General features: G+C 43.4%; 1 protein-coding gene across 1 annotated transcript in view; it reads right to left on the minus strand.

Moving 5' to 3' along the window:
• LOC133084985 (protein FAM169B-like) overlaps nt 1-23,465 on the minus strand; it is an 89,775-nt gene that overhangs the window by 46,764 nt on the left and 19,546 nt on the right. The window contains 2 exon segments of the mRNA XM_061181807.1: nt 22,823-22,847; nt 22,849-22,953. Coding sequence (XP_061037790.1) covers nt 22,823-22,847; nt 22,849-22,926 — 103 coding nt within the window. The 5' untranslated portion in view covers nt 22,927-22,953.

The following is a 23,465-nucleotide window of genomic DNA, read 5'->3' on the forward strand; positions in this document are numbered from 1 at the left end:
AAAGAACAAACAAACAGAGATGACCAATACAATAACTGAAATGAAAACTACACTAGAAGGAATCAATAGCAGAATAACTGAGGCAGAAGAACGGATAAGTGACCTGGAAGACAGAATGGTGGAATTCACTGCTGCAGAACAGACTAAAGAAAAAAGAATGAAAAGAAATGAAGACAGCCTAAGAGACCTCTGGGACAACATTAAACGCAACAACATTCGCATTATAGGGGTCCCAGAAGGAGAAGAGAGAGAGAAAGGACCAGAGAAAATATTTGAAGAGATTATAGTCGAAAACTTCCCTAACATGGGAAAGGAAATAGCCACCCAAGTCCAGGAAGCAAAGAGAGTCCCATAGAGGATAAACCCAAGGAGAAACACGCCGAGACACATAGTAATCAAAGTGGCAAAAATTAAAGACAAAGAAAAAGTATTGAAAGCAGCAAGGGAAAAATGACAAATAACATACAAGGGAACTCCCATAAGGTTAACAGCTGATTTCTCAGCAGAAACTCTACAAGCCAGAAGGCAGTGGCATGATATACTTAAAGTGATGAAAGGGAAGAACCTACAACCAAGATTACTCTACCTGGCAAGGATCTCATTTAGATTTGATGGAGAAATCAAAAGCTTTACAGACAAGCAAAAGCTAAGAGAATTCAGCACCACCAAACCAGCTCTACAACAAATGCTAAAGGAACTTCTCTAAGTGGGAAACACAAGAGAAGAAAAGGACCTACAAAAACAAACCCAAAACAATTAAGAAAATGGTCATAGGAACATACATATCGATAATTACCTTAAACGTGAATGGATTAAATGCTCCAACCAAAAGACACAGGCTTGCTGAATGGATACAAAAACAAGACCCATATATATGCTGTCTCCAAGAGACCCACTTTAGACCTAGGGACACATACAGACTGAAAGTGAGGGGATGGAAAAAGATATTCCATGCAAATGGAAATCAAAAGAAAGCTGGAGTAGCTATACTCATATCAGATAAAATAGACTTTAAAATAAAGAATGTTACAAGAGACAAGGAAGGACACTACATAATGATCAAGGGATCAATCCAAGAAGAAGATATAACAATTATAAATATATATGCACCCAACATAGGAGCACCTCAATACATAAGGCAACTGCTAACAGCTATAAAAGAGGAAATTGACAGTAACACAATAATAGTGGGGGACTTTAACACCTCACTTACACCAATGGACAGATCATCCAAAATGAAAATAAATAAGGAAACAGAAGCTTTAAATGACACAATAGACCAGATAGATTTAATTGATACGTATAGGACATTCCATCCAAAAACAGCAGATTACACGTTCTTCTCAAGTGCACACGGAACATTCTCCAGGATAGAGCACATCTTGGGTCACAAATCAAGCCTCAGTAAATTTAAGAAAATTGAAATCATATCAAGCATCTTTTCTGACCACAACGCTATGAGATTAGAAATGAATTACAGGGGAAAAAAACGTAAAAAACACAAACACATGGAGGCTAAACAATACGTTACTAAATAACCAAGAGATCACTGAAGAAATCAAAGAGGAAATCAAAAAATACCTAGAGACAAATGACAATGAAAACACAACGACCCAAAACCTATGGGACGCAGCAAAAGCAGTTCTAAGAGGGAAGTTTATAGCTATACAAGCCTACCTAAAGAAACAAGAAAAATCTCAAGTAAACAATCTAACCTTACACCTAAAGAAACTAGAGAAAGAAGAACAAACAAAACCCAAAGTTAGCAGAAGGAAAGAAATCATAAAGATCAGAGCGGAAATAAATGAAATAGAAACAAAGAAAACAATAGCAAAGATCAATAAAACTAAAAGCTGGTTCTTTGAGAAGATAAACAAAATTGATAAGCCATTAGCCAGACTCATCAAGAAAAAGAGGGAGAGGACTCAAATCAATAAAATCAGAAATGAAAAAGGAGAAGTTACAACAGACACCACAGAAATACAAAGCATCCTAAGAGACTACTACAAGCAACTTTACGCCAATAAAATGGACAACCTGGAAGAAATGGACAAATTCTTAGAAAGGTATAACCTTCCAAGACTGAACCAGGAAGAAGCAGAAAATACGAACAGACCAATCACAAGTAATGAAATTGAAACTGTGATTAAAAATCTTCCAACAAACAAAAGTCCAGGACCAGATGGCTTCACAGGTGAATTCTATCAAACATTTAGAGAAGAGCTAACACCCATCCTTCTCAAACTCTTCCAAAAAATTGCAGAGGAAGGAACACTCCCAAACTCATTCTATGAGGCCACCATCACCCTGATACCAAAACCAGACAAAGACACTACAAAAAAAGAAAATTACAGACCAATATCACTGATGAATATAGATGCAAAAATCCTCAACAAAATACTAGCAAACAGAATCCAACAACACATTAAAAGGATCATACACCACGATCAAGTGGGATTTATCCCAGGGATGCAAGGATTCTTCAATATACGCAAATCAATCAATGTGATACACCATATTAACAAATTGAAGAATAAAAACCATATGATCTTCTCCATAGATGCAGAAAAAGCTTTTGACAAAATTCAACACCCATTTATGATAAAAACTCTCCAGAAAGTGGGCATAGAGGGAACCTACCTCAACATAATAAAGGCCATATATGACAAACCCACAGCAAACATCATTCTCAATGGTGAAAAACTGAAAGCATTTCCTCTAAGATCAGGAGCGAGACAAGGATGTCCACTCTCACCACTATTATTCAACATAGTTCTGGAAGTCCTAGCCACGGCAATCAGAGAAGAAAAAGAAATAAAAGGAATACAAATTGGAAAAGAAGAAGTAAAACTGTCACTGTTTGCAGATGACATGATACTATACATAGAGAATCCTAAAACTGCCACCAGAAAACTGCTACAGCTAATTAATGAATATGGTAAAGTTGCAGGATACAAAATTAATGCACAGAAATCTCTTGCATTCCTATACACTAATGATGAAAAATCTGAAAGAGAAATTATGGAAACACTCCCATTTACCATTGCAACAAAAAGAATAAAATACCTAGGAATAAACCTGCCTAGGGAGACAAAAGACCTGTATGCAGAAAACTATAAGACACTGATGAAAGAAATTAAAGATGATACCAACAGATGGAGAGATATACCATGTTCTTGGATTGGAAGAATCAACATTGTGAAAATGACTATACTACCCAAAGCAATCTACAGATTCAATGCAATCCCTATCAAATTACCAATGGCATTTTTTACGGAGCTAGAACAAATCATCTTAAAATTTGTATGGAGACACAAAAGACCCCGAATAGCCAAAGCAGTCTTGAGGGAAAAAAACGGAGCTGGAGGAATCAGACTCCCTGACTTCAGACTATACTACAAAGCTACAGTAATCAAGACAATATGGTACTGGCACAAAAACAGAAACATAGATCAATGGAACAAGATAGAAAGCCCAGAGATAAACCCACGCACCTACGGTCGACTAATCTATGACAAAGGAGGCAAAGATATACAATGGAGAAAAGACAGTCTCTTCAATAAATTGTGCTGGGAAAACTGGACAGCTACATGTAAAAGAATGAAATTAGAATACTCCCTAACACCATACACAAAAATAAACTCAAAATGGATTAGAGACCTAAATGTAAGACTGGACACTATAAAACTCTTAGAGGAAAACATAGGAAGAACACTCTTTGACATAAATCACAGCAAGATCTTTATTGATCCACCTCCTAGAGTAATGGAAATAAAAACAAAAATAAACAAATGGGACCTAATGAAACTTCAAAGCTTTTGCACAGCAAAAGAAACCATAAACAAGATGAAAAGACAACCCTCAGAATGGGAGAAAATATTTGCAAATGAATCAACGGACAAAGGATTAATCTCCAAAATATATAAACAGCTCATTCAGCTCAATATTAAAGAAACAAACACCCCAATCCAAAAATGGGCAGAAGACCTAAATAGACATTTCTCCAAAGAAGACATACAGACGGCCACGAAGCACATGAAAAGATGCTCAACATCACTAATTATTAGAGAAATGCAAATCAAAACTACAATGAGGTTATCACCTCACACCAGTTAGAATGGGCATCATCAGAAAATCTACAAACAACAAATGCTGGAGAGGGTGTGGAGAAAAGGGAACCCTCTTGCACTTTTGGTGGGAATGTAAATTGATACAGCCACTATGGAGAACAATATGGAGGTTCCTTAAAAAACTAAAAATAGAATTACCATATGACCCAGCAATCCCACTACTGGGCATATACCCAGAGAAAACCGTAATTCAAAAAGACACATGCACCTGAATGTACATTGCAGCACTATTTACAATAGCCAGGTCATGGAAGCAACCTAAATGCCCATCAACAGACGAATGGATAAAGAAGTTGTGGTACATATATACAATGGAATATTACTCAGCCATAAGAAGGAACGAAATTGAGTCATTTGTTGAGACGTGGATGGATCTAGAGACTGTCATACAGAGTGAAGTAAGTCAGAAAGAGAAAAACAAATGTCGTATATTAATGCATGTATGTGGAACCTAGAAAAATGGTACAGATGAGCTGGTTTGCAGGGCAGAAGTTGAGACACAAATGTAGAGAACAGACATATGGACACCAAGGGGGGAAAACTGCGGTGGGGTGGGGATGGTGGTGTGCTGAATTGGGCGATTGGGATTGACATGTATACACTGATGTGTATAAAATTGATGACTAATAAGAACCTGCAGTATAAAAAAACAAACAAATAAAACAACTAATATTAAACTTTCATTGGGTTATTTGTATGGAAATATGTTAATATAAATGTTTCAGACATTACATGAAATTTCTAAAAATCTTATATGTTCTGGTATAATGTTATAAGTTATAATCCTAGTTATTACTTTAAAATGTATATCTCAGAAATAACTAATTTTCTTGTCAACTGCATTATTATGAACTTTCATCAAATCTTTAACCGTGGTCATTTTTAAGTCTTTTGTCATTTACAGACAGTTCTGGGTGTACTCTGATGCTTTTGCAAATATGTTCCTATAAAAGGGTTTCATCTTCAAGAAATTCATGGAAAAGACTCTGACAAGTACAGGTTTCTGGTAACTGACTGTACTGCTGAACTGAATGAATAAGCATTTTCAGAACTCTAATGAAAAACTGATGAACTCATAAAAGTGCTAACAAAAGATCAAGATGAAAAAAAAAATTAATTACATGGGACTGAGTGAACTGATGAGGATGAGTATAATTTTTGTGACTTTCTGTTTGAATTTAAAAAAAAAAAATCCCACAAGGACTCAGAGGCAAAGAATATACAAATCAATTTTCACTGCAAAGTAAAGGAGCTGTTACAGTGGAGGATTACTGGACTGAATGTCAATATTATGACATAGTATGAGTGTGTTTCATGTTTGGTAATTGCAATCATTGTTGCTTTTGTTGTGGTCATCCATGTACAATGCTTGGTGTCAGCCTATTTATCTCTTGTAAAAATAAAATACAGTGTGTGTGTGTGAAAAAAAAAAAAAAAAAGTTAGTGTGATTTTTCCAGAGTACAGGTCAGGGAGAGCTGATTGTCACCCGTCACCTTGGATGGGTGGGCTGTGGCAGCGGGGAGCTGTCCTGAGAAGGACTTGGAGGCCACCGTCCAGCTCAGCAAGGAGGAGCACTGCAAGGACCCACGCCCAGCGGGGACAGTGGCTCGTGTGGCCGTGCTTGCCGTCCCTCCTCATCTGCCCAGCACCAAGGATGCAGGAGGCAGCAAAGTGGCTCAGGACCCTGCAGAGGTCACAATTCTGAAGCACATGGTGCTCATCCAACCCACATGCTGAGCAGCTACTATGTACAGAGCACAAAATAAATCCACTGGAGGAATTAAATTTAGACTCTGGCTTAAGACACTTACAGCTTGGAGGAGGAGACAGTGCCTGGGATGCGAAGCACCTCTGGCCAGGGAGGGGTTGGGGGCCGTACCCTGCAGACCACCAGCGGCCACCATGCTTCAGAGGAGAGGGACATGACCCGATTACTGTTTTAAAGTAATAATATTCACCAGAACCACATGTCCAAGCATCCACCAAGCGTCTGGCTGACTTTTTTCAGGTGAGGCTCAGAAGGGTTAAGAAACTCAAGATCAAGTGCCTGTAAACAGCAGTGTTGGGACTGGATGTGAACCGGCTCTCACTGACTCCAGAGCCCCTGCTCTAACCTCTATACTCCAGGTGAAGAATGGACAAAGAGACAAGGGGACAGAGCTGGGCCCAGACTCCATGAAGGCCGACAGAGTAGGGAAGACAAAGATGAGAGGAGAGACGAGGAGGCGACAAGCCAAGACACCGATGAGAAAGAAGAGGCCGGCACGGAAAGACCTGAACAGAGTGGACCTCGTTTTGTGCATCAAGACAGGGAGGAGGGCTGCCATTTATTCAGCAAACACTGACAAATTCAGGCACTGTACTTGGCACCAGGGATCTAGGGCAGAAGACACTGCCCAGCAGAAGTGAGACAGGCCACCAGGCCAGGACCACACAGACCATGACCAGCGCCCAAGACGTGAGCAGCATCAGGCACCTACTCAAGGGCTGTGTCTTCATCCATTCATGATGCTGTGACAAAATACCATAGTCTGGGTGGCTTATAACAACACAAATTTACTTCTCACATTTCTGGACGCTGGAAGTCTAAGATCAGGGTGCCAGCAATGGTCAGGTTCTGATGAGAGCCCTTCTGGGTTGCAGACAGCTGACTTCTCACGGTGTCCTTATTCGAGGGGACTCCACCCTCATGACCTAAGCACCTCCCAAAGGCCCCACATCCCAACCCCATTACATGGGCTTAGGATTTCAACATATAAATTTGGTGGGTGACACAAACATTCAGACGATAGCAAGCTGTCTGGAAGGGCTAGGCAGAGTTCCAAGAATGGGCCTGAGCCAGACTGGGCTCCGGTGCTGGGGTCTCTGGGGACCAGGTTGAGGTACTGGCTTTGTCAGTCTCTGGAGGAGTCCAATCAATGCGAGACATGATCAGAGTGGTGGTTTAGAAAGAGAACAGTTGGGTTATGCCCAGGTGGGAAGAATTAGTCCTTTTGAAATTAACAAGAAAAAAAAGAAAAAGGTTATTTGAGAAGGATCACACTGGATTCGGGTGCGGGTGAGGCTGGAGACAGGGTCATCCAGCCAAGAAGTGAGGAGGGGCTGAGTGAAGCAGTCATGCTGGCAGGGAGGGAGATACTCGGGGGGCAGAAAAGACCACCTGGGTATCAAACTGGTCCTAAGGCAGAAGAGAGAGGGAAGGCAGGAGAGCAGCCAGCTCCCAAGCTTGAGAAGAAGGACGCAGGTGTCTTCACCAGGAAGAAGTGAGGACGAGGAAGAGGTGTGAGGGTTTCAGTTTTGAAATGCCTGTTAGAGATAGCAAGGTCAGGGTGGCCAGCAGGTGGCTGGATACACAGCCCGAGGTGAGCAGAGACAGAGAAGGCCCATTCCCCACACCATCACAGCAACCAAGGAGGGAGGAGCTCTCATGCGCACGCGCGTGCGTGCACACCACCCCCCCCACACACACACACCCCCTACCTCCCCACAATAACTGCAAGCTGTTCACATACTGGCCCATGGTTTACACACTTCTTCAATCACAACCGAAGGAGCTTCAGGTCTGCCTGTTACCCCCCACCAGCCTCCCCCAATTGCTCCCCTGGAGTCTAAGCCACCACTGCCCTGTTACAAATCTAAGAAATATGTACTTCCCCCAAAAAAGAGCACAGTTAAACCAAAGTGACAGGCCATCTTCCCAAAAGCAAAATACACGTAGGAAAAAAATGCTGAAAAGTTCTGGCAGAGGACAGCACATAAACACATTCCAAGGCATTGCATGACTTTTATGCAACATTGACTGAGCCGGTCAATAATTTAAGGGGAGGGGAAAAATACGCAAGTTGACATAGCAACTGTCATATCGCATTACTCGGGCTACCATTTCCATACAGATGTCTTCCTTAGAGGAAAATGCTTCCCCAGATGCCCTGTGAACTTGGGCACCTCTTTGCCGGGGAGAAGGAAACATCTGGTTTGTAGTATATCTGCATCAACTTCCCTGTGGTTCTTAGGACCTTCTTGCCTTCGGCAACTTTGTTTCCGTGAGTGGAGATTTTAACTCCAGGAAGATCAGGTGAGATGAGGTGCCTGGATCCTGAGGCACAGCTGGACGGCAAGGTGTTGGAGGCAGAAAGAAACCCACACCAGAGCTAGTCTATCTAGGAAAGGCATCTTAAAATCACAGGCCGCACCAAGGCAAGTACAGCAAGTTTCTCAGGGTTGGGGGAAGCAGAGAGAGGTGCAGACAGCCCAAGCTGCAGTGGTAAAACCCTAGGATGCCTCAAAGAAGCACCCCCATCCCCACACATCCATGACACTCGGAATATTTTCCTTGGAGCTTCTCTGTTTTCCCAATACCATTAGTCCCTTGGTAAGAATGACATGTCTTTGTTTGTGGGATGCTGTTTTCCCCTACATTGACATCCAACTCACAGTAAGTGTCATAAATTAATAGGGAATAAAGAAGGAAATCACAAACAATAGCCAACATGTGCTCCCAAACACACAGTGCTGTCACTGCAAATAGCTCTTCAATCTGCATCCGTCACGGCCCACGGAAAACAGAACTCTCTTGGTTTCTAGCATGGAGCTCTCTTAGCTGTGAAGTCGGGTCCTACTCAACCTGGGGGCCACCTGACACCAGCTGAGCTTGTACAGCCACACGGGCACCTTAGCCACCAGGAGAAGCAGGTATTTAAATCGAGGCTGAATTTCTGGCCAGAACTCTTTTCCCCTAAACTGTCAAACCCACTTAAGCGGGACTCCCCCATGTAGAAGGTGGGAGGATGGGACCCATTTCAGGCTAATGTCTACCTCTCTTTTATTCAAAACACAAGCACAGACTTAAACGTAAAGATTCAACGTCCATGGGATCACGGGAGGCTGCACCAACGAGGCTGCTAATCAGGTGGTCCCTGAGCCCTTGGGGTTCATGAGTCCACGGGGGTCATCACACTTCAAAGCCAGGAAAACTGTAATTACTTCTCCACATGCTGAAACTCAGACTTCACCAGGGCAACAAGCCTCTCCTCCACTCCTGCCATATTAGCTTGGTTTTTACCAGAGATACAAAAACCACTTCACTGACTCAGGTCCACAGGTTCATCCTGCTAAACAGAGCTGGGTTTAGCCCCATCCATCCCACGCACCGGGAGGCCTGACCTCTCCCTTCAAGGCAAACAGGGGACCAGGAGCTGCTCTAGCTGGGTGCCCCCTTCCTGAAGGTCAAAAATTCACAGCGCCTCCCCCTACCCCATCTTCTGGCCTTTCCCCCAACCCCTCCCCCAAATCTGGGCAGCCTTCTCAGGGGTGAGGAACGTCCCAGAAAGGGCCTTTCAGTTCTGCAGAAGTTCTCTGGGCCTCTCAGGGCATCTCACTTTCCACCCACCCACCCCTCCTGAACCACCACCCACCTGCCCCAAACGCAGCCCAGAGAAGGCCTGGCCCCGGGCCCGCTGTGTCACAATCACCCCTCAGCCCACGACAGCCACCAGGAAGGCGGCTACACAGCGGCTCTGGTTTCAACTGAATGTTTGCCTTGGCTCTTGCTGTCACTGCAGGCCTAGAATGGGCACGCTTTTCCAGGAAAAAATCATCATTTTTTGATTCCCTGCTTGTTTTTCTCAGGGTGCACATGACACGCAATCACCAAAAGCCATAAATAAATTAGCAGCAATTTGAAGGATGAGTGTTATGCTTGGTCACAAAACGTCCTGGAAGCAAGCTGGGGGGATAGATGTTCCAATCAGGGAAGCCAGCGTGTGGTAACAAACACAAGCAGCCGTCCCCCTGTCCTCTCTCTCCGCAAGGACGCTGCTTTCTGTTTCTCAGCCTCGCCACCTCCCCTGCACAGGGAATTCACAACACACCCTCCAGGAAGAAAGAGCCAGGAATGGCTGCAAAGTGATGTACACCTGGGGTCCAGGTCCCTGCCCGGACCCCTCCTGCAATTTGACAGCCCACAGACCCTGCAGAGGAGCTCAGGTTGCCCTCGCCCCAAGCTTTTCCTTCCAGATCACCCAGCACTGTTGGTCCAGCCAGAACCCCAGTCATTCCCAGGCCTCCCTCCCTGGCCCCTCCAATTCATCCCAAATCCTATTGTTTCCACTATTTCACCAACCCAAGTTCTCCCCACCGGGCGAGGCCTCAGCATCTCTCCTGTGGGCGCTCCCAGGCTCCTGGACACTCAACACTTGTCCTCCCTTCTCTCCATCCTTCTTTCCGATCACGACTAAGGCATTCTTCGAAGGGCTGAGATCCAAAGGCGGACCCCTCTCCAGCCCCAGTCCCCACCCATCCTCCATAACGTCACCAGGCATCTGGCCAGCTCCCCTCAGCATGGCCTCCCCACCAGGCAGGGGCCAGGAGCGTAGAGAAGGCTTTATGAAAGGAAACTTCAAAACGTTCAGAGAAGGGGTCAGTAAGACTCAGGGCCAGAGTCTGTAAGGTGGGGCACTGCCTGGGATGAGGGGGCCTACTTGCCAGGTTCCCTGTGCCTCCACGGGTACTGCTTCATGTCCAGAGCACCCAGCCCTGCAGGGCAGAGGAGCAGCTGTGTGACCACTGTGTGACCACCAGTCAGCCTGGACAGTGGGAGAGGAGACTAGAGGTCCAGGTGAGTGGGCAGTGGAGAACTTCTCAGGCCTCCTACCCCATATGCTAGCCAGACGGGCACTTCCCTGCCAAGAACTCGTGCTCCTCCTACACCCAGCAATACCCAAGAGTCCCCTTATTCTGGAAACTTCCACAGCACTGTGGCATTAGGTCTCTTACATTTGATTCAATTATAAATAGACATTTTTAATCAGCCTCTGGACACTCATTGCTCTGCCCTCTGATCATCAACCACTAGGTTTTATGGAAGAAAAAAAAAAAAGATCAAACAGATATTGTCATAAGGAGAGCTGAAAAAACCCTGACAAGTTTCCTGACAAGGAAAGCAGGAAGAGATCATCTAGGAAAAGTATCCACGTGGCCTAGGAGCTTGCCGAGAGGGCTTCCATCAGAAAGGGTCAGATGTTAAAAGGACGAGTGCAAAGGGTGGAAGAGGCCTCCCCACAGCCAAGGTCCCCAGGCCCAGCACCATCCCGTAAGACCAAAGTAGGAAAAGCCGGGCACTGAGGAAGTTCAGGCAGGCTGGGAAGACGTTCAAGGAAACAGGACAGCTGCCTGGGTAGGCTGGTGGGACTCGGAGGGGAGAGCCCGAGGAAGAAATACAACTTAGCCAGAGGCTCTACTGGCCACAGAGAAGGCAAAGGGCCTCCAAATTAGGAGCAAGCAGCTGGAAACAGCGGAAAAGCAAAGGAGTGCATTAGCTACTTTTAGAGAGGCATAAGCCTCAGTGAATGTACATCCCAGAGGCCAGAAGACCTGCAAATGTGATCCTGAAGTTGTAACCTTTAGTCACTGAGAGCATGAGATGCCGGAAGGGGCCAAAAAGACACATGAGCCAGTGCCATCCTGGTGTGTGTGGGGAAGGTGCAGGTCTTGGAACTAATGCCTGGTTCCCTGAACATCCCTTCCTAATGGTGGTCTAGAGTGAATTATGAAAGATGATCTGTAAGTACCCTAGAAAAGAAAGACTGGACTTAAAATCAGCATGAATTCACCAAGACCAGAAGAGACAAATTGGCCTCACTCCCTTTTCTGACGAGTGTTCTAGCTAGTGTTAGGAGAATAATTAAACATAAGTCATCTTAATTTCAGCAGCCAGATTTCCCTCCATTCTTAACTGTAGGCATGCATTTCATAAAGTCTCTTGACTTGCATTTTATGAAAGTCTCTTGACTTGCATTTTATGAAAGTCTCTTGAAATCTCCAGAAATGTATGCTAAATAATGGGTTAGGTGTGTGTTTTGTGGTATAATAATTGCATGAATTTTTTTAATAAGCATTTTTAAATACTTGTATTAAAAATAAAGAATGCACACCTTCAGAACTTCAAATGATATTAACTACACAGCCAGAAGGAAGAGTTAATATAACTGGATGAAAGGACTTACTCTTCAAACAGGCAAAGTTTTCTTAGATTTAACACCAAAAGCACAAGCAACAAAACAACAACAAAAAACAGATAAACAGGACATGATAAAAATTTTAAACTTTTGTGTTTCTAAGGACACCATCAAGAAAGTAAAAAGATAACCCACAGGAGAAAATTTTTATAAATCTGATAAGGGATAGTATCTAGAATATATAAAGAATTCTTACAACTCAAGAAGACAAATAACCCAATGCAAAAATGGGTAAAGGATCTCAATAGATAGTTCTCCAAAGAAGATATTAAAATGACCAATAGACACTTGAAAGGATGTTCAACATCATTAGTCACCAGGGATATGCAAATCAAAACCACAAGGACCCCTTGACATTGGTCTTGGCGATGATTTTATTGGACTTGACACCAAAAGCAAAGGCAACAAAAGCAAATATAAACAAGTGGGACTACATCAAACTAAAAAACTTCTATACAGCAAAGGAAACTGTCAACAAAATGAAAAGGTAACCTACTGAATAGGAGAAAATGTTTGCAAATCATATATTTGATAAAAGGTCCAAAACATATAAAAACTCATACAACTCAACAGCAAAAAAAACAAACAATGTGGTTAAAAAATGGGCAGAGGATCTGTGTGATACTGTGATTTACATTAAGAAATATATATATTTGGTCTTCTTCCCATTTCTGGCATAGTACTCCTAAAACCCTTGGAATTTCTTAAGTGATGAGAGCAGGGAAGGTGTCTCTTGTTATGTTACTGAGGTGATTTTTAGACCCACCTAAGGATGGGGGCTGGCTGCCAGGAGAACCAACCACGTGATTAGAGGGTTGGAATTTTCAGTCCCATCCCCCTGACCTCTGGGGAGGGGCAAGAGCCTGGAGGTTGCATCAGCTGCCAATGGTCAGTGATTTAATCAATCATGCCTTTGTAATGAAGCCTCCATAAAAATCCAAAAGGACTGGGTTCAGAGAACTTCTGGGCTAGTGAACATGTGGAGGTACTGGGAGAGTGGTGAGCCTGAAGGGGGCACAGAGTCATGGGAACCTCTGATTTATAGCCAGTTGGTCAGACGTACAGGTAAAGCGTGGGCTTGAGACTGGCGTCTGAAGTGGGGGGCAAGGGAGTCTGGTAGGACTGAACCCCTAACCTGTAGAATCTGATGGTATCTCCAGGTAGTGTCAGAATTGAGGTGAATGGAAGGACATCCAGCTGGTATCTAGAGAACTACTTGGTGCTATGGGAAACCACCCACTTCCACACATTGGAAATTGAATCTCAGAATACATTTACTCTGAATAGACATTTTCCAAAGACATACAGATGGCCAACAGCTACATAAAAAAGTGTTCAACATCACTAATCATCAGGGAAATGGAAACCAAAACCACAATGAAATATCATTTCACATCTGTTAGAATGGTTATTATCAAAAAGACAAGAGATAGCAAGTGTTGGTGAGGATGTAGAGAAAAGGGAACCTTTATGCACTATTGGTGGAAATGTAAGTTGGTGCAACCATTATGAAAAACAGTATGGAGGTCCCTTAAATTTTTTTAAACAGAACTACCCCTACCCCATGATTCAGCAATCCCACTTCTGGGTATTTATCTGAAGAAACGAAAACACTGACTTAAAAAGATATGTGCATATATATCTACACAAAAACCTGTACAAGAATTTTCACAGCAGCATTACTCATAATAGCCAAAAGGTGGAAACAACCCAAATGTCCATCAATCGGTAAATCGATAAACAAAATGTGGCAAATCCATACAATGGAATAGTATTCAGCCATAAAAATAAATGAAGTACTGAAACATGCTTCAGAATGGATGATTCCTGAAGGCATTATGCAATGAAGGAAGCCAGACACACAAGTCCACATACTCCATGATTCCATTCATAGGAAATGTCCAGAACAGGCAAATCTATAGAAATGGAAGAGACTGCCTAAGGCTGAGGAGGATAGGGAAGTGGGGTTAGTTTCCTCTAGGGGTAATGAAAATTAGGTGTGGTGACAAACGCACAACTCTGTGAATATACTAAAAATCACTGAATTGTATGCTTTAAATGGGTAATTGTATGATATGTGAATTACAGCTCCATAAAACTGTTTGTTTATATATATATAATGGGAATAATAGTTGTCCTTCCTATGGGTTCAAAACATTGGAGGACAGAGCCATGTCTTGATAACAAGTTTGTGATAAAAGCCCAGGGGCCGGGCATGCATGGTAATGAGCTGTCAGCTAGAGGTGAGTCAGCCTTGGGCTGGTTCTAAGGAAATGCCAAGGTAAACTGAGGCTAACTTTGTGGAAACAGAATGTCCAAGAAAAGTGAGGAATGCTCTCACTAGCCACCACTGTCCTCTCACGGTTCTCTAGAGCGCATTTCTCAGATGGCTTCTGGAGATCTTGTTAAAGGACAGATTCTGACTTAGTGGGTCTGGGTGGGGCGCAAGCGCCTGCATTTCTAACAAGCTTCCCGGTGCTGGTGCCGTCTCGCTGCTGGCCCACGGGCCACACCCCTGAGTAGGAAGACAGGAAACTGAAGCTCAGAGGTGCTAAATAACTTAACCCAGGCCACCCACTCATAAAGGGCAGAAGATCTGAACTCAGGTCTACTTGACTCCAAAACCCAGCTTCTTTTCACCAGACCATCCATGACGTGGTGTCTGCACGCCATGTTCCAAGAGAAGCCAGATCTGAAAGAAGGATCCGGGATGTGATGGGCTCTGGAGCCCACAACAAAGGAGGAACAGCTAGAGAATGAGAAACGTGTGAGTGATCTTAAAAGAAGACTCAGGAAACATGGCAGCTGGCCTCAAGCCTAGGAAGATCTGCCCTGTGGGGCAGCCATGCCCACCTACCTGGATGGCCCCTGTGGGGGCACTAGGCCAATGAGGAGACACACGAGCATATCAGTTTGGGCTCCTTAAGAAGAACGTTCTAATAGAGCTGTCCCGGAACAGACCAGGCTCTCCCAGTCTAGAAGCCGGTGCCCCAGACAACACCTTCGTGATTCTGATATATCTCTATACTACCTTCTTAGCCCTACCATAAAAGAGGCATCATTTGCTATGATTATAAAAATAAATCTTACTATGATAAATCTTTAAAGTCTAGCTAAGGGTGCTCAGCTGGGAGACCTATTTTCTTTCTTTTTTTTTTTTTAAAGGAGATTAACAAGTGTTAGCTAAGTGTTAAAGCCATATTAGTAGGAAACAGAATCTCTTTCCTTGATATATTTAAAATTGAAATAAAATTCAAAAGATCATCCTTTTTCTCCTTCTGAAATTCAGCTGTACCACCTAAAATCATCTTGGAAAGCACTGGACCTAATGATCTAAACACCCTTTCAACTGTGAGCTTCTGGACCCTTGTCTCCCTTCTCTAAAGCTAAATAGCCCTAGTTTCCTCGAGCCTTGTTCAAATGGTTTCAAGCCCTCTCAACCCCCATGGTTGCTCTCCACGGATAAGCACCAGTTTGTTTCAGCTGCATCCTGAGCAGCAACCAAAGCGAATGGGGCCGTAATTGAGCTGGAACATTATCCTTCCATTAAGGCAGCCCCAGGTTCCATGTGCTTTCCAGCAGCCCACTGCAATGTCCAGGCTCACTGTGCTTCCAAGGATGAGAACTGCCACCTGTTTCTTTTTATCCAGGTGGTGTAGAGGTACATCCTCCCCGGCCCATCCATGATCTCTGGCTGCTTTTGGATGGACTGCATGACATTATCCAACAAGGCAGTTTTGGATTAGTAGAAAGAACAATGGTCTTACCATTAGAGTGGTTCAAAAACAGACTAGATTGCCCTAGTGTGGTGTTACCTTCCTCTCCAAGAGGTTTGCAAGCAGAATCTATCAGGGAGGTAATTCAGCTGCCAAAGTTTGGCCAGCAGTTGACAAGAAGGCCTCCCATTCTAAAACCCTGTGCTTCTATAACACAGCACTCAGAGACAGAGAACATGCAAATGTGCACCATGATGGAAGAATACTTCTAATTTCATGCCTACTCTCTGCCCTAGATGGTCTAAAGCATCAGATTTTCTGCCACAAATCATTTCATCCTCACAACTACCTTGTGAAGCAGCTAAGATGCCCCCATTTTGCAAATGACCAAACTGAGACTCGGAGAGGCCAAATCACTTATCCTGGTCACTCAGTCAGTTGTCAGAGCCAGGATGCCAAGTCTGTTGAATCTGATGCCAAAGTCCAGGTTCATCTATTCTATTCTGCAGGTCCCAGGAAGAAATGAGAGAAGCAAAAGGCCATCAGTTGATGGGAATCTGGAATGCCAGGATAAGCAGTTTTGATTTAATACAGGAGGTAAGAAAAGACTACTTTTTTGATGAGGGGAGTTATTTTTTTAATCTTTGTAAACACTTGAGTTCAGTTAATAATTTAAAAATAAGAGGAATAGTAAAACAAGGGGAAATAAATGAAAGATAGGGCCATGGGGAGGTACAAAACAACTTAGGAAAGGAGGTTCTTGGCAGGCTTCGGCTGTGTGCCTTCGGCTGTGTCCCCTCGGTGACAGAAACCAGCCACTGATTAGAGAAACAGTCAAGCATGAGCCCCGCAGGGAACAGCCAGACAGAACGAGGGCACGTACTTCACAAACCACCTTCACGGAACGCACATCCCCAGTTTCTTACAGGGGAAAGCTGGACAGCTGCATTGCAGGCAGACCTCATTTTACTGTGCTTCACTTTACTGTGCTTCACTTTATTGCATTTTTTTACAAATCGAAGGTTTGTGGCAACCCTATGTCGGCGTCATTTTCCCAACAGCAATTGCTCACTTTACGTCTTTGTGTCACATTTTGGTCATTCTCGCAATATTTCAAACTCTTTTGTTATTATTACATTTGTTATGATGATCTGTGATCAGTGATTTTTGATGTCACTATTACAAAAAGATTACTATGACTTGCTGAAGGCTCAGATGATGCTCAGCTTTTTTAGCAATAAAGTATTTTTAATTAAGGTGTGTACATTGTTTTTTTAGACATAATGCTACTGCACATTTAACAGACTACAGTATAGGGTAAATATAACTTTTCTATGCACTGAGAAACCACAGAATTCGTGTGACTCTCTTTATCGCGATATTCGTTTTACTGCAGTGGTCTGGAACCTGCGCAATGTCTCTGAGGTCTGCCTGAACTCACATCCTCACGGTAGCCCGCCGGGAATATTAACTACTTGCCGCCGGGGAATTCACAACTCCAGGATGTTTTTCATTTGCTCGCAGGGTTATTGGAAGTTACTATGATGGATTCAATCAGCTTACCAATAATTAACTCATACACGGGCTTATCAAACAGCTCTGATCCCTTTAGCTTCCATCTAACCACACATACACACAAACACAAGGCCTTCACAAATATAATTGGAAAATTATAAAGGAACCAGGGACAGCCTTCTCAATGGTCACAGCTAAGCACATGACTGAAGTGGCACATGTGTCAAAGCTGTGAAGAGGCTCTATGGTACCACCAGCTGCTTTGGAGTCCACATGTTTCAAGCCACAAGAGGTGCATTTACGTATCGTGCCTGCTTCAAAATACCAGACTAAAGAGCATGAGGTGTGGATAACACCTGAGCGCTTTTTGGAAATCACGCAAAATTGCAGCAACCATCATAGAGCCCCAGCAGCAGGAAAACATTTGGAAACTTTATTTAAAGCTCTATGAAATATAAAGAAAGGTCCAGAGTGAGATTTCTTGGAGCTTATGAAATTTATTATAATACATCCTTGAAAACAATCAAAAAATTAAGTACAATAGAAATAGGAAACAGATTTATAAGAGTCAGTCATATATTTACATTATGCAAATTGCAGTTAAAGACCTATAACCAGAATATTGTTAAATGCCAAAAAAAGGCAGAGGAGAGGGCTGCTGATATTTGGACATTTTCTTAAAACTGGCAAATGATATTTTCAGAGTTTTTTGACAATCTGTTTCCCAAGGAGTGCACATCCTGTTACTTTCACTAACCTGGTGCCAGCTGGAGTCGCAAATTCAAGGCAATGTCAAAGGCCTGGGGTTATCATAGTCTCTTTGTTCAACCAGGGCTTGACCTGACAGGAATAGGAGATGTCCTGAACCTTGATCAGAAAGCTCTCACACGCAGCTCAGCCACCCCCAGCCCTGGAGCAAGGAGGCGGCTTCGCCAACATGCCCAAAACTCCCAGACAGCTAGCTAAGCACATTCGTGTCTCAGGATTAGTAACAAGAGAAGCGTTAACAACAGTCTACATGGTGAATAACGTTCCCCAGTCAAGGAGGTCACCTTGGGCTTTGTGACACCCATCGAACAGGGCATCCTCTGACTACAAACCCCAGATGGACATGCGGTGTTTAAGGCAAAAGTCCATCTCCAGGGGAGCTGGAGAGCTGAAGGAGGCCCCTTTGCAAATTGTAGTTAAAGACCCATAACCCCAAACTTTCACCAGACACCACAACATTGAAAGAGGGCTAACCCACTAAGGGTTTGTTTCTTTAATTTCTTATTAGGAAAGCAATATATGGGAATTGTAGGAAATCTGTAAAACACATTAAAGTATAATAAAGGACTAAATTTCTAAATAGGGTTGAATTTGAATTGGGACTCCCTTGAGGTCAGAGATGAGGAGTTTGCTTCCAGCTCACTGGTGGCCTGGGCTCCAGGTGGACTGATAGGCTGGAACCCTCTCCAACCTCACACTGCTCACTGCCAACAGCCCCAGACCCCTGCCCTATATGCAACTGAGCACGGCCATCCACGTGCGCTCAGAGCACTCACTCCCAGAAGCTGAAATTGGTCAAAAGCAGGCTCTTCAAAATGCAGAGGGAGAATAAATGAGTTACAGATTACATAAATTTCACCACCAGAAACAAAACCCCACCGGATAATCACCTTGCAAAAATCCCCTACCCTACACCAGCTGACCATCAGAGGCCTCATTTCCTCACCTGTCCGGCAGGGATAAGAATGGTCCCTGTGCTTCGCAGGGCTGCGGTGACACTGCAACAAAAGGGCTCCACCCTGTGCACACAATGTCATTAATAAGAACAGTAAGTGTTACCCTTAAAAGCAGCTCTGAATACTGTCACTATGGGCAAGAAGGTGTCTGGTGTCTTCAATACAAAAATCAATATATGTGTCAATAAACAGAAATCATAATGCCTTACCAGATCTCTAAAAGCTGAAAATAAATCAGTTCTGCCTTGATGTCCTTCTAAGTCCAGCCGAAGAGTACAACCATCATTTCTGAGGTGTTTGATTCCATTTGTTGTAAACAAATCAGAATCCTTGTTTATTAAATTGATTAATAACTACCAACCTGTCTTTGTGTCCTGGGGATTAACCAAGACCAAGATTTTATGTTGAGGTTCATCACAGTGCACAGTGCAAAAGCAAACAGACGAAGCTTCAAGTTTAACCTGAAAAAATAGTAAAATCACCATTTTGTTCTGTTACCACAGTAAGGGCACAAGAAATTGCTTAACAATTAAATTAGCACAATATTCACTGAAAGAACACTGTTGCACAGAAGTTAATTTGACAGGACGGGGCCTCCCTGGTGGCACAGTGGTTAAGAATCTGCCTGCCAATGCAGGGAACACGGGTTCAAGCCCTGGTCCAGGAAGATCCCACGTGCCGCAGAGCAACTAAGCCCATGCACCACAACTACTGAGCCTGCGCTCTAGAGCCCACGAGCCACAACTACAAAAGCTCGCGTGCCTAGAGCCCGTGCTCCGCAACAAGAGAAGCCACCGCGATGAGAAGCCCAAGCACCACAATGGAGACCCAACACAGCCAAAAATAAATAAAAATAAATATTTTTTTTTTAAAAATTGACAGGATGGAGGCAACATGAAAATGGAAACCTTACCCACTCTGAGCTAAACACAAGGGCAATCTGACAACGGCCCTTCCTCTATCTCCCACCCAGCAAACCTGCTCTTCCCCTTGCTCACCTGTCTGTCTATCCAAGTAATGACTGAACATTTCCTCAGCTGACCCCCTTGCGGTCTCTCCTTCCATTCACTTCCTGCCCCAGCAGCCTTCCCCACCCGAATCCCCGTCGGGCCTCCGCCTGCCAAAGCAGAAGGCCACATCCCAACCTCAGGCTGCACCTGCCAAGCCAACCTCAACTGTCCCCCTGCAGCCACTCTACGCAAACAGCCTAGACAAGCCTGCGTCCACCCGCAATGCCACTCAGGCTGCCTGCTGCCCTGGCTCGGATCCCTGCAAGTAGCCTCAAGAAACCCACACCCTCTCTGGGCCCTGTAGTCTCAGCTCTGGCTCTGAGGCTGCCCCGGGGTGAAGATCCTCAGTGCCCAGCACCTGTTTGCTCATGACCACAAGGAATACCAAGCAGCACATGTGGGGTCTCTGATGCTGGGCTGCCCCAGAGCCTTCTCTCAAGCACCCACTTGCCAAGTTCTGTTCCTGGCCATCGAACCCACTGGTCTCAGCTCCCAAAGCAAAAGGACAACATGCTCCACTCCGAAGTCTGTTTTGAAAACCGAGGAGAGCGTAAGAAAATGAGAAAAGGACCTGTCGGCTGAGTGAGGCAGGCAGGCTGCTTGTAAAAGTTTACAGCAGGCCTCCGTGGTTTCAGAGAATTGTTTCTTAACAAATCCTGAGACCCATAAACATCTTGGTGGCTCCCAGTCTTCAAGTCACCTTAACGAAGAGTCCCCAGCTGGCTCCCCGTGGTGGCTATATGAAGCACAATTCACCCATCAGACGGCCACTACAAGGCCATTAAAAACAATATGTAAAAAGCATTGTATCAACATAGAAATATGCTTATTATAGACAATATTGTACTCCAAGTGTGATCTGAATGTTAAAAAAGCATGCCCAGAAATAAATTCCAATGGAAACACATCAAAATGTCCATAGCAATTAACATGGGTGATTTTATTTTCTCTGTCCTTGTCTACAGTTCCCAAATAGTATACACTGAGCATATACTGTTCTATAACCAAGAAAAATCAGTAAGTATTATTGTATTTTAAATATGATAAGACAATTTCAAGACTGAAAACAGAGTTAATTATGAAAAGACAAGACTTTGAGGAGGACCAGAGTGATGTGGTGTGGCACATCCTTGTCTTTTTTGTTTGTTTAAAAAAATTTCTCTGGTTTCAAAAAGAAAAGTTAAATTTGCTAAAAGCAATGAGGAGGTCCATCATCACCGCAAATCAGACTATTTCAAAACCTGCTAAATGGTAGGAAACTGCTACCATTTCTTAATTAATTGCTAAAATGGTAGGAAACCAAATGATTATTTTCAGGACTCTTTTTTTAGAAGGGGGAGAAGCAAATAGATAGAAAGACATTTCAGCATTTCTATCACATTAAAACAACTTAATTTTAGTAACTGTCTTATTTTATTATGTTTTTGCTAATAACACTAAAATTATTCACTCTGTGAGCATACTATATATTGGGGGGTTTTGTTGTTGTTAAGTGACGTAATCCATAAATAAATGTGAAATAAAATCAGATAGATGACTGAAACTGCACCCTAAAGTACTTCAGCGCTAACTCTTGTATTTCGCCACACTTCTCAGATTACCTAGCATTCCCCCCGACTCCGTCCAACAACCATGCAGCCCACCAGCCCCGCAGTCCCCCAAGAGTAAGCCCCTAGCCTTGACTGAGAGCTTGCTTGCTTTCTGGTTTAGCTGCCACTAGGGGGCGCTGAAAGCGTGTGAGTACAGCCACCTCCCTCGGCAGATCAACAATAAGTAATCACCCATGGGAGCTGGATTCTTCCAGGAGTTGATTACAAACTAGCATCTCCAAAATCTCAAGGAAGCCACACTATATAAACTGTACAAGCCATTGTTTTAATTAGCTCTGGAACAACTTCAATACAGCAAAATAAAACCCTGTCTTCCTCAACCAACTTTGCCTGCCAGAGAGCAATGATTTCTGTTATGAGTGAAATCTTGTTCGTATAAAAGAAGAAAATCTTGCCTCTTTCAACAGATCAGCCTCAAATCTGAAAAAAAAGGTAACCAATTTAGGTACAGCCCAAGATTCACATATTCTTTGTATTTACTTCAGGGGAGGGAGGAAGGCCTTAAAAATAACACAATTATTAAATTTCACCCACAATCCCACTGTCCTAACAAATAGTTTTCATTTCTGTTTTCTTCCAGTCCATATTCAAAATTCAATCTTATCATTGCTAAAAATAGTAATTGATATAACTTCATTCCCAGTCAGAAACTTTTAGGACTAAATCAAACCTTAGAGACTAAAGGTCAGTCAATCCCCTCACTTACAAATGGGAAAACTGAGGTCAGTCAGGCAATACACACAGCATCTCATTTAATCCTCATAACAACAATATGAAGTAAGCACTGTTATTGTCCCAACTTCTGAGATGAGAATAGCAAGAGCAGAGAGGTAAAGACGCTTGCTCAAGGTCACACAGCTATTAAGTGGTAGGCATGGGATTCACAGCAGGCTATTTGGCTGACTGCTTTATAGAACTGGACTTATCCTCAAGACCTCAGAATCCCAATCCAGGATTCCTTTTGCTTCTCAAAGTGGAATTATTCTAGTATTCACTCCAGAAGGATTTTTTTTTAATCTGTAATGCTCTTTCACTAACATTCTCCTTTTTAATAATTTAGATTTTACAGAACTATCCACCAATGAGGAAGATCACACATACCTGCTCCCCAGTGGGAAGAGAGATAACCTCTGGTGAGGGCCATGCTCCTTCCCCAAGAGTAGCACAGTAAGCCAGAGCCGCTTCCCGATGCCCAGCAGGGTCATCTTCCAAAATATCCACTGGGTAAATGCCTGCTAGGGGAAAAAGAAGGCAAGAAATGACATGAGCTTTACTCTCTCATTGAAATAAACGTCACTTATTTCTTGAATATGGAAAGAAAAAAGCAGCCAATTGAAACTTGCTTTAAAAATTATGTTCACCTATTTTTTTTTAAGTGAAAAAGAAAAGAGCAGTGTAGCAGCAGGAACCAAAAGAAAACAGAAGACATTCCTGATGGCGGGGTTGGCACCAACCCTAAGGAGACATGAGGTTCAATGTGAACCCTCTTAGACCACTGCAGAAACTTCTTTTCATACCCCCTAACTATCAAATGGTTTCCCAAGTATTTTCTAGTAGTGTCCGCCACAGCGGCCACATGTACAAACAGGTACCCTGAGAGCTGACCCCAGCTGCTTAGAACCTTGCTAACTTTGACAAAATCCAGCCTGAGTTTTTAGTTTGCCAGCTTACATTTGCCACGAAGTTAAGATTTGTCAATTCTTCTCCTTTAATTGGACTGCTTTATTGTAAGAGAGTTTAAACG

The sequence above is a fragment of the Eubalaena glacialis genome, chromosome 2 (genome assembly GCF_028564815.1).
Source record: "Eubalaena glacialis isolate mEubGla1 chromosome 2, mEubGla1.1.hap2.+ XY, whole genome shotgun sequence".
In the NCBI taxonomy this organism is placed as follows: domain Eukaryota; kingdom Metazoa; phylum Chordata; class Mammalia; order Artiodactyla; family Balaenidae; genus Eubalaena; species Eubalaena glacialis.